The sequence below is a fragment of the Eleutherodactylus coqui genome, chromosome 2 (assembly GCF_035609145.1).
Source record: "Eleutherodactylus coqui strain aEleCoq1 chromosome 2, aEleCoq1.hap1, whole genome shotgun sequence".
Classification (NCBI taxonomy): Eukaryota; Metazoa; Chordata; class Amphibia; order Anura; family Eleutherodactylidae; genus Eleutherodactylus; species Eleutherodactylus coqui.
In genome coordinates, this window is record NC_089838.1 from 163,593,618 (window position 1) to 163,611,993 (window position 18,376).

The 18,376-nt window shown below is 43.9% G+C and overlaps 1 protein-coding gene across 2 annotated transcripts in view; it reads left to right on the forward strand.

Annotated features, from left to right (window-relative positions):
- HDAC10 (histone deacetylase 10) overlaps positions 1-9,821 on the forward strand; it is a 52,243-nt gene extending 42,422 nt beyond the window's left edge. For both annotated transcript variants that reach the window (XM_066591871.1, XM_066591870.1), the window contains exons 14-21: positions 48-282; positions 1,843-1,930; positions 2,505-2,590; positions 3,862-3,918; positions 4,746-4,827; positions 5,571-5,762; positions 6,988-7,147; positions 9,362-9,821. In XM_066591871.1, the coding sequence (XP_066447968.1) occupies positions 48-282; positions 1,843-1,930; positions 2,505-2,590; positions 3,862-3,918; positions 4,746-4,827; positions 5,571-5,762; positions 6,988-7,147; positions 9,362-9,369 (908 nt within the window). In that variant the 3' untranslated portion in view covers positions 9,370-9,821. The remainder of the gene's footprint in view (positions 1-47; positions 283-1,842; positions 1,931-2,504; positions 2,591-3,861; positions 3,919-4,745; positions 4,828-5,570; positions 5,763-6,987; positions 7,148-9,361) is intronic.
- The last annotated feature ends 8,555 nt before the right edge of the window (positions 9,822-18,376 follow it).

An 18,376-nucleotide genomic window follows, 5' to 3' on the forward strand; every position in this document is an offset into this window, starting at 1 on the left:
TTATTACCACAACATTACTAAAGTGTTTATTTATTTTTTCTTGAAAGAAACAAGGTTAGTAGAAGAGATAAGCACTAAGGGCTCGTCAGCACCTGAGCCTTTGCATGCAGATGCATCTGCTGTGGATGAGTTCCTGGAAAATCACATGAAAAAGATCCTGCACCCGACACCTCCAATAACAACCCTTGTGGTGGCTCCTGTAGAGAACACACTTGCCCTGCCTGAAGGGGCTCAATTAGAAGAATGTGCCGTAACTACAGACCAAGCAATTAATGGAATAAGGTAGATTGTCTGAATCTAAAATTTCTTTAAATACACTGGTGAAGTAGCAGTGACACATTTCTTTATTTAAAGAATACTGCGTGCATAGAGAGACAGAGGGGAAGAGTTACCATCTTTTTTTGGTATAACATAGCTGCAAAACTTGATGCAAGGCCTGCTTGCGCAAAAACTTTGCAACTTTTTGATAGGTACACCACTATGTGCCACTTTCCTGAAGGGGAGGGGTTGCTTGTCAGGCGGCGTATGGCTGCCCCAGACTGACACATTTATGTCTAATTTACACCAGAAAATCTAATCCAGGTCCTACCTGGCGTAGACTTCCCTGTGGGCGGATGGAGGAGCCAAGATGCTCCTAATATATGCAGAGGTGTGCGTGTCTTGATATATAAAGCGCACTGTGCGTGATGAGGATAATATTAAGACTGTTTTAATCTCCCCCAGAGTTTCTTCTAATTAGTACATTACATTTGCCAGACTTTGTATGGTTACCTCAGCAACTGTACTGCCTCTATGTCCAAAGTCAGATTGGATTTAAGAGCTTAAAAGGAACCTGTCCTCTACCTAAAGCACCATAAATTATCTTTTTTTTTCCCCCTAAATCTCTGCATTCAAAGTCCTCTAACTTGTTTATTTTTCCATGGACAGAGCTCTGTGAGGGCTTGTTTTTTGCGTAACGATGTGTAGTTTTTATGGGTACCTTTTTGTGGTACATACGGCTTTTTTCATCACTTTTATTGCATTTGAAAAAATAAACCTTTTGCCTCCGTTTTTTAGGAGGTGCAGGATAAAAAGTGTGTTTTAATTTATTGCACGGGTGGTTAGGGATTTGACGATATCAAATATGTAGAATTTTAACTTTAAAATTTTTTTGTTAAACTAATAGGGGAAGAAGCACAAAAAAAAGTGTTTTTCCATTTGTTGTTTTGACACAATTTTCGTCTTTTGTTTTTACACTATGTCCCTGTAGGGGACTTGTACCGTAACACCTATGATCGCTATGATAAAGCACCGAAGGACTTCTGTCCTGCAATGCCTTATCGCTTGTAATAGCGATCATAGGCACTAGCAAAGCAGGACGCCTGTATCTGGGGTCCTGTTGCCATGACAACCCGTCGGGCCTCCGTGATTACATTTGTGGGGGTGCAATGAAGTCACAGAGGGAGCGCGCTTCCTCTGTGATCCCTTTGCATGCTGCGATCTACATAGAATGCGGCGTGTAAGGAGGTTAACATCGTGAGTCACTGTCCCGATTCACCCCCTCTGTTGTAGGTGGAGGCCGGCTATCGGTAACAGCCGGCCCCCGCTGCCTGATGGCACGGGACGTTTTTTGATCTCACAGGGTGTAAGTGTATGTCCCGTTGCGTTAAGTACCCTACAGCCAGGACGTACAGTTACAGCCTGTGGCGTTAAGGGGTTAAACCTCGTGCACATGGCAAGGAGACAATACAGTGGCACACAGACTCCTATATGCTAGCATTTTTGTAAGTCTGTTTACTTTTTCGTACTATAATTTCAATGATGTTTGATTTGTTTGTTTTTTTTTTTGTTTTCCATTTCTAGTGTTTTCAATCAAGATCAATTAAATGAAAGCCTTTTAAACTCTGTGAGCAAGATGTTGCCCGCTCTAGAAAAGCTTGTGAGCAGAAAGGTGAGTTTCTAGTAAATAAGGTTTAGCAGTAAAATAGTGGTAGTGTAACATGTTGATTGGTTTCAGGACAAACTTCTGTTCTAGAACCGGAGGGTGGGCTGTATTACCTGCTGCTGCTCTTCTCTGCCGATGTCCGTCTGCTCTGCTGGTTCAGGATTCTATTTTCAGCTGTTGAAGATGGCAGCTACAATTTTCTAGCTACCTAATACAATCTATGCACAGCTCTCTGGTTGGCCAGAACTGATCACATGAGCTGTGCTGGCCAATACGTGGGCAGGTATAGTGCATTGGTAGGCTAACAATGCACTGTGGAGATTGGGTTGTCTGAAGATTGCATTGGACATTTAGGATGGCTAAAAAAGGATGCATAACCATCAGATCGGAGAGGCGCCAACAGCAGGCAGTGGAACTGCCTCCTCCTTGGGTCCCAGGACAAGGTTTTGTCCTAAAACCAGAGGGTCGCTTTAATCTATGCAGTTATTCAACAAAATTATTTGTTTGACTCTAGTTGATTTTTAAAGAAATGAGTTGGTGATAAATGTTCAGGTAACACTTGTGTACTTTATGTTCTCAGGCAAGGAATTGTATTACCTCCTCTCCAAATGCTTCTCTTTCTGCTGCAATTGCAGTACAAGAAGGTTTACGCTTGGGCTCAGAAAGGTACGTGTAAACGTTCAGATGGCTGCATTCTAGCTTCCCATGGGAGCCGGATATTGAGTTCAAAGAATGGAACCTGATCCCATCTTGTGAGCTTAGGACGGACTCTCATGATCTTAAAGGATGAGATTAAATCCTGTCCTTAGCGCTAAATAGATTTATTAGTAATATGGTACCTGTGCAGGGCCTGAGTTTGTGTTATAAATCCAGTATTTTATTACAGTGGAGACTTCATAACTTTATTAGTATAAGGAAAAACTTCAGTCACTAGATTGAGCAAAGTAATAGTACTGTATGTTTCGCTATACCTATGAAGCCGTGACTCTAAATATAGTACATTGGCATATAATTACATTACCATACTATTAAGATGGGTAGTTGGCATAAAAATCGACATCTTTCTAGCAATATCGTACACGGGATTTAGAAGCCGTGTCAAGTTGTCTTCACAATTAACTATTGATGACCTATCCTGATGATAGGTCATCAATTCGGTAGGATTTCCATGGAAAACCCCTTTAAATTTTGTTTTAGTGCTGAACTGACTTCAGCAATACAGCTGCTGCATTCCATACACAGCATGATTAAACATTCCATGTTTATCTTAATGAACTATAATACTAAGGGCTAGTTCATGCTTCCGTTTTGGCACCATATGCATCAGACAGCAAGTTTCTGGCTTGGCTAATGAGAGGCCTGTGATGTGAGTCAGGAACGCTATCTTGTCTCCTTAGGGAGAGTGCCTAGAAGGTGAGTGAGGAGACTTAAAAGGCCATTCATGCTCCTCTGGGTAAGATGCAAATTAGGGAGTCGGAACAGTACCTTCACAGCGCCACCTATTGGAAGGCAGTATTCCTTCAGATCAATGTTAGACTATACAAGCCTTGTAACAATGACTGGGAATTGAAAGCAAAGCCAGAATCCATGCACAGACAGCTGTTTTGGGCTGTTTGCCCCTCATCAGTGTGCAGTTGCATGTGTGAAAAAGCCCATTAAAGTCAATGGGTCCATGTACTGTTGTGTGTACCCTGTTGCAATAATGGACTGCACACAGATAAAATATATAAATGTGTGACTAAGCCTTTAATGGGTTGATATTTACTTACATACAGATGTAAGCATACTTGACTAGTACATTGTGTGGATGTAACTTCTTACAATTGATTACAACCCAGTAACTCCTATTCAAACTGTAGCCCATAACTATAGACATTTGTACTGAAGGAGAAGACCAGATCAATAAAGGTCATAACATTTATTTCTATTATGTACAGGGTATTTTGTATTACTATTGGAGATGTGAATATGAAACCTGAAATAACAAATGATGGGTAAGTGGTCTTTTAATGGTCACTCTGCATATATCAGTAGTACAGGTGAATATGAAAAATTTGTAATATGTATTATCAGGGAAAACTGCTCCTTTCTCGACAGATCAGGCTCCTTTCCTCTCCCCCTCCTAAACTATTCACTCATTCTAGCAGCTCACTGATGGATCAGATTACATTCTGCTCATAGAAGTCTATGCAGAGGAATGAGGAGGAGCTGCCATCAAGTTAAAGAGAAGCGGAGACACGCACACAGACTTTTCTACTGCTCATAGTGTTTACTGTCTCACAGCTGCTGAGACACTTCTCTGTACCGTCTTCCATATTGCTGCTTCTCTGTATATTATAGCCAGCGATAGGAGATCAGGCTCTTTTCTGTGTGTGCAGTGTATGGGAGACGACCTAGCAGCTAATCTCCACCCAGCAGTTCAGGGAAAGCTAAGAATTAAAGACTGCCTAGAGGAAAATTGCTTAAAAAAGGCACATAATGCTCAGAAATCCTCTTATTCCTCACGTACACACACCTGGAACGACAGATATGCTATAGACAAAGTAATACTAGGCATTCTTTTAAGCTTTTTTTTTTTTTTTTTTAACACATAAAAGACTTTCCCTGTTTTATATAACAAATTTCTCATTGTGTTGTGAAATGTTAAGAGATTTTTTTGTTATGCATTGTTTTTTTTTTTTTTTACAAGTCCTCACAAATGTAATCATCTCTACTAAGACGTGAAAACTGATTAAATGATACAGTGTTATAACGTCTTTTATGATACAGTGAATTAATAATGCTTAGAAATTAACCTTTTTCTATATTTTACATCTTCTAGAAAAACTCTGTGCCTTACAGTTTCTGGAGACAATATGCTTGAGACTCCTTTACAGTACCAAACATTTCTCAAGTGGGAGGAAGTAAGTAAAGTAGAACAGGCTAATAAACATTAACCCCTTCCCCTGCAGCCAGTTTTGGCCTTCCTGACTAGGCCCCATTTTTCATATCTGACATGTCACTAAGTGTTAATAACTTTGCAATGCTTTTACTTTTGCAAGTGTTTCTGAGATTGTGTTTTTGTGACACATTGTACTGTATGATAGTGGTGAATTTTGGTCAATATGCTTTCTGCGTATGTATAAAATAAAATCCTACATTTACAGAAGTTTTTTCTTGACCTTTTATTTAGGTTTTACAGTGTCCCACTATCTATACATATAGATTGCAGTTCAGGGCTCGATCAGATTTGCATTTTCTGCAGTTTTACTGCTCCATTATAGGGGAAGCAGGATAAGGGAAATGTTTGTGTCGGCTCTGACATATGCTTGATGCCAGCTGTAATGGTCAGACCCCATTGACTATAATGTCAATCTGGTTTCCATTGTGTCCAGCATTTTACTGTAAAAATATATATATCGGTACATGCTGCGCTGTTTTTTTTCCCCAGTATTTTAATATAATTGAAAGTGAACCTTCAATGCAGATGTAAACGAGCCTTAAAGCATGGTTTAAAAAAACAAAAACTACTAATTTAGTTCAAGCACAATAAAAACCTATCTAGTCTTGAAAGTGTACAGTTGCATCACTAAAATGGAACGGCAGTTTATATAGAAGCTGAAGTATTCATTAAAATCGTGTATTTTTCTCCTACTTTTGCTTACAGCGAAGTCCACATGAAGGTAGCAGCTTCTTCTATGCACTATTCCGATTTCTCCTTCCACTGGCTTATTCCTATCAGCCTGACCTTATTGTGTTAGCTGTTGAAAGTAAGAGGAGTATTGGTACAAAGGATATTGCTCTGCTTACCAGCCTGCTGCAGGGGCTAGCTGATGGTGCAGTACTCGCTGTTGTTACGGTAAGCTGAGACAGCAGTGCCATGTGATAATACGGACTTCAACGTGATCCATCCCCCTTTTCAGTGATTTCACTAAATGTTTAAATTTGCAACATATCACTGGAAAAAGCCACATTACAATACTAGTTCACAGCAGGGTGCAGCAAGTTACATGAGGGAGGTCACACAGGTGTACACTATTGATGAAAAGCTGCTAACACACCTGTCCTATTCATGGAGGGGGCTTCTTATTTTAATTGCATACAGATAAAACTTGTTTATGGTGACCGTCGCACTGTATAGAAATTTAGTGCATCATGCTGTCTATCGGCCCATTGGTCATGTCGTGCACTGCTAGCTGATCGTTACATTCAGGTCAACCTAAAAATCGTTATGTGGTCTTATCAGGACCGCACACTGAGTTCTCCGCGGGTAGTGCTGATAGCATTGTAACCCGTCTGAGAACAAAGGAGCTGAATGGAGATAAGAGCCCTCGGGCTATTAACTGCATTCAGCTAAAGGCTTCATTTGCACACTAAGTAGCTGAGTAGCGGAATAAGTTGGCGCTATACAAATAAAGATTATTATTATTATTATTATTATTATTATTATTATGAGTAGCTACTTAATAGTTTATGCAAAATGATCGCTCAAAGCAGTCATTTGAGCGATCATCGCTCCATGTAAATGGGCCTTAAGTACACCCTAAAAAATACTTCCCTCATCTGCCCCCAGCATCACAAGGCCAAGCTGCATCAGTGGAAGAGTAGCTGTTAGAGATGAGCGAGCATACTCGGCCACGCCGCTTTTTCGCCCGAGCGCCGCGATTTTCGAGTACTTCCGTACTCGGGCGAAAAGATTCGGGGGGCGCCGTGGGTGAGTAGGGGGTTGCAGCGGGGAGTGGGGGGGGGGGGGGGGGGAGGGAGAGAGAGAGAGGGTTCCCCCCGCTCCACCACGCCACCCCCCGAATCTTTTCACCCGAGTACGGAAGTACTCGAAAATCGCGGTGCTCAATCGAGTAATTACTCGAAACGAGTATGTTCGCTCATCTCTAGTAGCTGTTTATCAGTACTTTACACCAGCGGCCACCCTATGTAACACTGTGACTTGCCTGAACCCTTCTAGGAGCTGGCACTTTATCCTGCCCTTGTATTAGTAAGTGTGGCCATATTCATTGATCTTATTGAAAATCACTTCTAATTTTGTATTTTTGTTTTATCTTTGTTTTAATTTTCCACTTTAACAGGAAACAGAAGAAGAAATCCTAGAAGTGTTGTCTAATGTCCTAATAAACCGTGCTCCGATGTTCTTTGGACCTTACAAGCCGCCTGCTGCAGAATGCATACAAGACTTGGCACAAGAGCTTGCTGTCATGCAGACAAACTGGAGAATGCTGCAATGCCGTGGTATGTATCTGTATTTCTAATCACTTCACTTATATTCACAAATGCTGTAGATAAGGTCAAAGGCCAACACATAACTGGGGAGGGAACCACTCAAGACGTGATTCATCATAGTTTATTGGACATCATTTTTGGATGTTAAGGAAATGGTCTTGGTTTAAATTGAATATTTATGTAAAGTATCTTTGTGAGGTCCAGGAAGAGGATATTAAACATTCTTTCAAACATTTTCAGCTGATGCTAATTAGCTGATGATGATGATGATATGGCTTTTGTCATCAGAGGATGAGGGGTAACTCTACAATTTCCAGTTTCGTTGAAATTTGCCATACAACAATTTTAGGTGGAAATGCAATCAATGAGGATTGTCTGATATGTAATAGATCCACGTGAGATGATCTTATTGATAAAATATGTACCATATATAATCAAGTATAAGCCTAGTTTTTCAGCACATTTTTTTTTTTATGCTGAGAAAGCTCCCCTCGGCTTATACTCGAGTGAGGTAAAAAAAAACAACAAAAAACCCGCAATACTCAGCGCTCGATCATTCAGTGGATGACATCACTGAATGGCTGTGATTGGTTTATCGAGCAGCGGCTGTGATTGGCTGGCGCTCAATCCAATCACAGCGCTTACTTACACATCGCTGATGGCGGGGAAATTCAAAGCCGAGCAGGGAGATGACAGCAGGTAAAAATTCTCAAGCAGCTTGCCGCGCCGCCGGGGAGACCATTGTGTCGGGGAGACAGACGCCAGCTGGGAGGTGAGTATTGCATTTTTTCTTTACCTAGTATATACTAGAGTATAGCTAGGCTTATACTCGCGTCAATAAGGTTTACCAGTTTTTTTTTGTGGTAAAACTTATTGACTCGGCTTATACTCGGGTCGGCTAATACTTGAGTATATACGGTACTTTGCGACTACCACTTATTTCCAAAATAAAATGGCTGTGTGCACATCTCATACTCCTCTGGTGCTGCTTAGTGATTTTCTGTTACTGAAAATTGAAATATAAGAAATTTGAAGCATTAATTTGAGTGGCAGTTTTACAGGGCTTTGTTCATACTGGAGTCTTTCTCTTCCTATAGTTTTATGAGAAACACCATTTGAGATCTTTGCGCCATGAGTTTGGTTGTTTTCCATCAGGTCGTCTTTGTTTTTGACAGACAGATTAGCGCAACTTGCTATGCTTTAACTACAGTATACTTTACCCAGTAAAAAAAATCAAACTCAAGCGTCATGTATCCCATTAAAGTCAAGGGATCCACTGATTTGTTAAACATGCATAATAAATAAAAATGTTTTATGTCAGAATAAACAGAGCTTTACAGTGTGACAGATTTATAATAACTTTTAGGGTGTGTTGACACTTCCCTGATTTGCTGTGGATTTTGTTGCAGATCTGCAGCAGATTTCACAATTTTAATTGAATTTAAATTGAAGGGATTAAATCTGCTGCAGATCTGCACCAAAATCCATGGCAAAGTCTGCAGCAAATCAGACGTGGCCACAAATCAGATGATTGAAGGGGGTAAGGTAAGTACTTTGGTCTCTTATTTGTTCGCCAGGCTCAGCTCAGCTCAGCTTAGTACTAACGACCACTTATCTGTGAGCGAGTTACATGCTCTGCCCCTGATCACATGACCGTGACGTCATCACAGGTCCTTCAATATTTTGACATGCCAACCGTCATCACAGGTCCTTCAGTAAGTTACATGTGGTGATGTCATTCACTATACTATATTATAAATGGTGCATTGCGCCACCAGAAACGCTGATACTATAAATAGTACTAATAGTTTACTGATACAAGCTGTATGGCGCTATAACTGGTAAACAATGATTAACACTGCAGCAGCCTTGAATCCAGCTATTCAGTGAAGTTGTCGGGAGTCCATCTGATATTGATGGTTTATCTATCTTAAGGTTAACCCTTACCAATCCACTGTCTGACGTCTGAAGACAGACATTATGATTTAAGGCTGTACAGCTCGAATATTGGAAGACGTCCGTCGGGGTTCTCTTGCTGTATATTGCCAGCCTCTCTGCTGTCGGAGCCTATCCAACGTGTCACCTTATGCAGTACTGGGTTTAGCCAGCAGATAGTGCTAGTCTATAACAGCAAAAAAAGAGTAAGCCCCCTAGGAAAACCAGAATACAAATTGGATTGGAAAGGGTTAAGATTGTCAATTTTTTTTTCATTTCTTTTAACAGCAAAATAGAAGACAGAACAGTTGAACTGAGAGTCTGACATACTGAAATATTTTGGAATGAAGACCCCTTTCATTATGGCAATGTGGAAACTAAAAAATTGAGAAAGGAAATCGTATTATCCATTCAATCAAAAAAGGCAACCATGCAAATGCTACATTTTATTACTATAAAGCATAGCTAACTCTTCAGATGACTTTTTAAAATAAGCTATTGTGTGTATACATGAGGAATAACTCTATTATGTGATTTTATATCCTGTAATTGTCATCTCTTCCCCTCTGCAGGCTGTAGTTTTCAGTTGTTTCTATACTGGTAGAAGGAACCTGCTATTAAACTGTTTTCTATATACTGTGCACAGAAAAAAGCTGCAAATTCATGCTCCTGAGGCTGCTCTCACAGCCCACTTTTTACTGTGGCATTTCAAAAGCCACGCTAAACGTGGTACACTGCTTTTATTGAGAATATATATATATATATATATATATATATATATATATATATATATATAATAAATAAATTCTACTTCTACTATATCGTATAAGCACATGTTTGAAAAGTTGGTAACTATTCAAAATAAAAACAAATGACGTTTTATATAAAGTTTCTGTATCCAATAAAAGAACTACTCCACTGTACCATACCAATGTGTTAATCTTGATTTCCTGACACAAGTGTTGGAGTACTCCTTTTTAAATTTAGAATCTGCAATAAGGCTACCAGGATCTGACTTCTCTCCAGTGTCCAAATCATTGGAGAAAGAACAAGAGACCTCAACTTTTTCTCAAATGTGGAGGGGAAAAAAAACACAGATTTTCTTCTGTAACTGTACTGTAACGCTAGCCTGCGGTTTTGCAACATGTGTTGTGAGTTCCACAACAAAAATGCAGGGTGCGTTCACATGTTGCGGGTAAAACAAAATGCAATGGAAACGTTTACCATTAAAGTGAATGGGATCAAAGCAAATCCTATTCACGTGTAGTCGAAAATCAAACACTGCAGATTTTCTGATGTAACTACTGTAACTCTAATCTGTGGTTTTACTGCGTTTTTCACTGTGTGAACATACCCTTTAGATGGATATCTGTTCTGCACATAATGTTATAGATATACATTGCCTTCTGATATCCATAGGCTCCCTTTACTTAAACAAAATAAAGACTTCAAGACTTCACATTTTTTAATGGTTTTTAAAAATATTTTTCCCCCAGTCGTCTCCACGACAGCACCAATTGAGATCGCCTCCTCCTGGTAGGACAGGAACATACTGAGAGGTTAAAAGCTCCCCCCCTTCCCCACTTTCCTCAGTGTCTTCCTGTCCTGCCAGGAGGCAGGATCGCTGAGAGGAGCTGGTGGAGAAGCCAGCGAAAGGAGATACCCCTTGGAAGAGGAAGTTTGCGCAAGCTGGGATGAAATACCTAAAGTAGACGTCCCGGTAGCCAAGAGGACGACCCTTCCCTTTGAGGACGGCGCACAGCTAAAAGACCCCATGGATCGCAAGGCAGAGGGACTCCTAAAGAAATCATGGGAGGCAGCGGCAAACATCCTTAGGCCAGGGATCGCAGCCACTTGCGTGGCGCGGACCCTGGGGGTATGGTTAGAGCAGCTGGAACTACACCTGACCAACAAAACACCGAGGGATCAGATCCTTAACTCCCTTCCCATCTTGCGCATGGCAACTAACTTCCTAGCGGACGCCGCGGCCGAGACCGTCAAACTCTCAGCAAAGGCCACAGCCCGCTCTAACTCAGCCAGAAGGGTGTTATGGCTGAGATCATGGTCAGGCGACCTGGCCTCAAAAAATAAATTGTGTGCCCTCCCATTCTACGGCCAATTTCTATTCGGACCGGACCTAGACAAAATTCTAGAAAAGGCGGCCGACAGGAAAAAAGGGTTCCCTGAGGAAAAGCCACAGAGAGGGAAGACCTTTTCCCGGGCTCCAATGCAGCAGCCCGAGGCCTACCGAGGCAAGGGCAAGACAGGCCGCTGGAGTTACCCCAAGGGTGGCAGAGGAAGGAATATCCTCTTCAACCCCCCCACCAGGGGGAGCCGAAGCAGAGACCCTGACGCCATCCCCGTAGGGGCAAGGCTGGGGAGCTTTGTGGATCAATGGGCCACAATCTGCGGAGGCCCATGGATCCCAAAGATCCTACAGTACGGATACCGGATAGAGCTAGTGTCCATCCCCAGAAGGAAATTTATTACCACGGAAGCCTAAAAAAAACAGCTACATTTACTAAGGCAAAGCGTGCGCGACTTGCAACTATTAAACGCAATATCTCCCGTACCGCGAAACGAGGAAACCCAGGGCTATTATTCCAGGCTCTTTCTAGTAAAAAAACCCGGCGGGAAACACCGGACGATAATAAATCTGAAAGATCTGAACACCTGCGGCCGATACAGGAGATTCAAAATGGAAACCATCTCCTCGACAATAAAGTTGATCCCCAGAGGAGCCTACATGGCGTCCATCGACCTAAAGGACGCTTATTTTCACATTCCGATCCACAAAGAGTCTCAGAAATACCTGCGGTTCGCAGTGGACATGGGCAGAAGAATAGAGCACCACCAATTCAGATGCCTGCCCTTCGGGATATCCTCAGCCCCCAGAATCTTTACCAAGATTATGGCGGAGGTAGCCGCCCACTTGAGAGAAAAATCGATCCTAGTAGTACCCTACCTGGACGATGTTCTATTAATAGCAGAGTCCAAAAAACTCCTAACAAAACACCTGGAGACAGTGCTAGAACTTCTCCAATCGTTGGGATGGATCATAAACTGGGAAAAATCCAGCCTAGATCCCGACAAGCAGAAGACGTTTCTGGGAATAACGCTCGACTCAGAATCGCAATGCTCCTACCTACCCGAGGAGAGAATACAAAAAATCCGCAGAATAGTCAAAACGTTCCTACGAAGACGATTCTGCACAATTCGGGAGGCAATGTCTCTCCTGGGGAGCTTGACATCATGCATTCCAGGAGTAGCATGGGCCCAGGCCCACACCAGAGCCCTGCAGGCCGTAGTCCTATCCTCGTGGGACAAAAGGCAGTCCTCGTTAAGGGCAAGGATGTACATCCCAAACAGGGCGAAAACATCCCTGCGTTGGTGGACATCCCCAGAGAACCTGCGGAGAGGGGTTCACTGGCTACAAAACCCAGCCATCCACATCACAACAGACGCAAGCGCCTGTGGATGGGGAGCGCATGTGGGGAACCAATTCTTTCAGAGTCCCTGGCCTCAGAGGATAAAAGAACAGTCCTCAAATTTCAGAGAACTACAGGCAGTTTGGCAGGTTCTACAGCAGTTGGGCAACTCGCTACAGAACCAACACATAAAGATACTGTCAGACAATGTCACCGCGGTCGCTCATATACGACACCAAGGGGGCACAAGATCTCCCCCACTGCAAAGCATCACACAGAAAATCTTTCACTGGGCGGAGGGCCGGATCCTCTCGATCACGGCAACCCACTTGAAGGGGACACTAAACGAAAAAGCAGACTTCCTCAGCAGGAAGCAAATAGACCCAGGAGAGTGGTCCCTCTCCCCAGAGGCATTCAGAATCCTAACCAACCGGTGGGGGACCCCACAGTTGGACCTCTTCGCAACCAGGGAGAACACAAAAGTAGGCAACTTTTTCTCCCTCCGGCCAGGAGATCGTCCGATAGCGGTAGATGCCCTAGGCCAGGACTGGGGACAAGGGCTGGCTTACGCCTTTCCTCCCATACCACTAATCCCCAGGGTTTTACAGCACTTCAGAACCCAGGGATGCACGCTAATCCTGGTGACCTCCTTCTGGCCGAAAAGAAGCTGGTTCGGTCTTCTGACAATACTGAGCATCCAGGACCCAGTCACCTTCCCTACCTGGACAGATCTTCTATCGCAGGGGCCACTGAACCACCCCGGCCTAGACAAACTCCATTTAACGGCATGGCTCTTGAGGAATCCTCGCTAAGAAAGAAAGGATTCTCAGAGAAAGTAGTAGAAACCCTAATGTCCAGTAGGAAAAAGACGACCCACCTGATCTACCAGAAGGTCTGGAGAAGGTTTTCCTCATGGAGACAGGGAAGGGATCTCGGGGATTCTATCCCCGACACTCCGCTAATCTTAGAATTCCTGCAGGAGGGCTTAGAGATGGGCCTCTCCCCGAGCACCCTAAAAGTCCAAGTTTCAGCCCTTAGCGCCATTTGCGACACAAAATTCGCAGACGACAGATGGGTCCACAGGTTCCTAACAGCGGCAGCTAGACTACGCCCTAGGCCCATAAACCTGTTTCCAGACTGGAACCTTGATTGGGTTCTAGGGGCCATGACAGCGGTACCATTTGAACCGATCGAGGCGCTACCTATAAGAATGCTTACAATCAAGACCATCTTCCTAGTAGCCATCACCTCCACAAGACGGGTTAGCGAACTACAGGCCTTGTCCATCCGCCACCCGTTCATGAAAATCGCAGACACCAAACTAATATTTAAAACAGACCCGGCCTTTATGCCAAAAGTAGTGTCAGATTTTCATAGGTCCCAGGATATAATAGTCCCCTCATTTTTCAGTAACCCAAAAAACGAGGGGGAAAGAACCCTAAGCTGTCTGGACGTTAGGAGAGCAGTCCTAACCTACATAGATACAACGAGCCACTGGAGGCGGGACGACAACTTGTTCGTCCAGTTCAGTGGCCCAAATAAGGGTAACAAAGCAGCAAAAAGGTCCATAGCCAGGTGGATCCGCCTGGCCATCATAGAATCCTATAAGGCCCTCGGGAAGGAGATCCCGTTAGCTCTTAAAGCCCATTCCACAAGGGCAGTAGCGTCCTCATGGGCCGAACACAGTTCAGCCTCGGTCGAGCAAATTTGCAAAGCCGCAGTCTGGAAAAACCCCCACACGTTCACTAAACACTATAGGGTAAAAGTGCAGCAGGACGAGGACATGGCCTTCGGCCGCAAAGTCCTCTCGGCAGCAATCCCACCCTAATAAACTTTAGTTGGTACGTCTCATTGGTGCTGTCGTGGAGACGACTGGGGGAAAAAGTGGATTATACCCACCTGATAATCAGGTTTCCAGTAGTCTCCACGACAGCACCCGTACCTTTCCCCCCCCCCCCCTATAAAAGTAATATAATAAATTCAAAAATAAAAAAACCCCGGTTAGGGGAAGAAATTTAAGTTGAGCTCCTGCCCCGGCAATTCGTTAGAATCCACTGAGGAAAGTGGGGAAGGGGGGGAGCTTTTAACCTCTCAGTATGTTCCTGTCCTACCAGGAGGAGGCGATCTCAATTGGTGCTGTCGTGGAGACCACTGGAAACCTGATTATCAGGTGGGTATAATCCACTTTTTCCACCACTGCCCCCCTACCTGATTGCATTTAACACTCTGGAGGTCTCCTATGTATTCTGCAGTCACTTCCATGCAGTGCAGCCCTCTGTCTGATGCTTCTCAGGCAACATCCTGATCTTTACTTTCACATCAATCCCATGGTGCATCAGCACGGCATTACATGAGCAGCTAGCGTCTATCATTTTTGCTGCAAGGACACCACTGCCATTACATTCTGTAATCACCTAAATAAGATACAGACTATAAGTTCAGAGTTAGGAGGATGAACTGTGATCTCCTTCATTATATCTGTGTGACAGGAGCCTCTAATCATCATTAGCAACTGTGATAGGAATTTCTACGGTCACCCCATCCCCAAGAAAAAAATGTAATAAGTGATCAAAAAGTCACATTGATCCCAAAATGGGAACTAAGAATTTACAGGACATCCTGCAAACAATAAGCCCTCACGCAACTATGTCCATGAAAAAAAATTAAAAGTTATGGCTGGTAGAAGATGGCGGCAGAAAATTTTTTTTTTTCAAAGATATATTTTATTTTTCAAAAGTAGTACAGCAAAATAACACTGTATAAATTTGGTATCTTGATTTATTCTATAGGTCAGTACAATAACTGTCATTTATGCTGCCCTGTAGAAACCCCCCCCCCCCCCCCCCCAAACCTTGAAACATTATCTAGTACCACTGACAAATACAACTTGGCCCACAAAAAACAAGCCCTTAGACAACTACATAGATGGATGAATAAAACAATTGGTGTTTTTTTTTGTTTTTTTTTTTTTAAGTGGAGAGGAAACAACAAAAATGAAAAAGGGTCCCTGTCATTAAGAGGTTAAAGGGAACCTGTTCCTTCTGAACAGTACCATAAACTAAGTGCCGTTTGCTGAGATGGCAGGGATACAGCGGATGGATTTTTTTTTCCATGGTCACCTGTTCCTGCTGGTGAAGTCCATTTGTGGTCTGAAAAGAAATAAAGACCGAATTACCAGTGGCTGAATATTTCTTTAGTCACACAACATCAAACATATGAAAGTTACTATATTAAAAGGCAACTTCAAATCTCTACGTCATAGAAGAATTTGGGAGTACAAGTTTATAACCATCTTTGATGCTGTGAAGACCGGAATGAACCTCGGAGAGGGCTTCTTGCATCAGTGGAGATTATGAGAAATCTGTAGCAGAGATGACATGCTGGCCTGGTGACCCCCTAACACCAATTTAGGGACCATAAGGCCTGTTTCACACAGGCGACTATCACTTGATTTGCTTGCGAAGCGACAGTGCTACAAATCGCATGTATGTAGAGCCCATGCTTTCCTATGGATTCCTTCACATTAGCGATGTTTTGTAGCATGTGACGTGAGAAAGAAAAATCGCAGGTTGCTAGCGATGCCCGCGACTTGTGATGTTTTGTAGCCCATGTTTCCCTATGGAGCCGCCTTCTCTGGGTTTTTGTGCGGTGTGGTGCACCTTTTCCAGTAGGGCATCCTACTGTAAAAGCCCTAAAATAAGTTCTAGCTGCATTGCAAAAAACAAATACATTATCTAAGAAGCGCTGTCAGCTTTGCTGTGTCTTCTCCCACATCCCCGACACTAGTCTTCAGGCATCTCTTCCTGGCCAATGACTGGCTGATTGGTTCATCTAGCGCTGGCTCTGATTGGCTGAGCGCTGCAGCGCTCAGCCAATCAGGGGTGGGGATTTTCAAATCACTGACCAGGAAGAGATGCCTGAAGACAAGTACCCAGGACCAGGGAGAAGACGCAGCGGAGCTGACAGTGCTTCTTGGGTGATGTATTTGTGTTTTTTTTTTTTAGGCAGGTAGGGCTTATATTTCAAGCCCCCTCCCCTGTAAATCCTCACACGTAGTGCTATGAAGTCGTGCGACTTTGTAGCGACACAAAATCGTGATATCGCCGCGAGAAACCTCAGCAATATTGCGTTGCCCATGTGAAACAGGCCTAAAACTTTCTGTATTTCTATCAGTGAACTAATTAAGTATTAAGGCTGGCTGCACACAGGTGGATTTGCATTGCGGAATCCATAGCCAATACAGCCCATAGCATGTGGACAAATTGCAGCATGCTCCATTTTTTTCGTGGTTGGCTGCCATTGAAGTAAATGAACCGCTGCCCTTTCACAATTGACATTGCGTAAAGGCTGCGGATTCCGCGTCATTGCTAGGTGATGATGTGGGAAAAGTAGGAGTTTAAGAAAAAAAAAAAAAACTACTGCAAACGTCTGATGGCTTGCCGTGCGGACCATCCGCAGTACAGATGAAGCGGGAAAAAAAAAACAGGTACACGTGGACGCTGCCAGGGCTGGATTCCACATGCAGAATCTGACCCACCCGTGTGCAGGTGGCATAACTCCTGCTCATCCTGTTCTGGTATTGTTTTAAGTGCAAATTAATAACACCACGTGTGTGTGTATATAATCATATAATCTTCAGATCTATTCTACTTAAGTCTGAGGAAGGACCCGGTGTACGTTGGAAAGCTCGCTATAACATCATGTATTTTTGTTAGCCATTAAAGGCATTATATCTACAAGACTACTTGGTTTCTATGAGAACAATCACATTTCGGTCTGAAAATCTGACAATTAGGCTTCTTTCACATGAACGCATATCGACCGTCCGTTTTCACAACCGCCTGATATACGCTACGCTGTTAGTGAAATATTTGGTGAACGGGTGCACAAATCAAACGTTTGTGCGCCGGTTCATATAACCTGGTGAGGCCGGCGCAAATGCACCGGCCTCACCAGGCCATCGCCCATTTCCGCTCCCTCCCCATCGCAGGTTTACCTATCTTCCTCCCCACGCCGTCTGTGCAATGGAAGGGGGTGGGACATGGGTGGAGCTAAGCAACAGCCAGCCCCACCTTCTCCCATTGATGGCTATGAATAAGGGACGGGGACAAGGCGGGCGCTTAGGTCAGCCCACATCCCGCCCCTTGTCCATAGCCATCAATGGGAGGAGGCGGGGCGGATTGGCGTTTAGAGGAGAGGTAAGCCTGCACGGGGGAAGGGGAGGAGAACAAAGGGAGGTAGTTTAGCAGTCACGCTGTTAAACTCTCTCCCACCTACAGCCGCTGCCCTGGGCTCTTATAGGGGCCCATGCAGCGGCCTGACGTATTCCGGCCCAAACATAGTTCCAGAACTATGTTTTGGGCTCCACGTAAAAACGCCCAGTGCCATATTGGCCGTTCGGGCCTTTTTACGCCTCGCAAATACGCCCATGGGATCTGATGCATTGGAATCCAATGCATCAGATCACAGCGCATATCGGCCAGCCGTGAAATAGCCGACTGATATGTGCTCATGTGAAAGAAGCCTTAGACTGCTGTCTTCTCAAATCACTCCACCCCAGAAACAGCATGTGCCCTCTACAAGCATCCCACTGCCCCCCATGTCCTTTTCAATTCATCCTCCACAAACCCACCCTGTGCCCCCTGCTGGCATCAAACAGCCCCCAATATGCCTCACATATAGCCCCTCCACACACACACACTTAAATACTCCCTACAGCTGCTGAGCCTGCAGAGCTCTGGCTGCACTACGCTGAGAGCCGCTCGGCTGCAGTCATGTGACTTGAAAATGTCACGTGACCCCACTGACGTCTGCAGGTCCACCCATAAACAACTAGCGGGCGTTACCAAGCAACCCGCGGCTGCTCCCGGAAGTA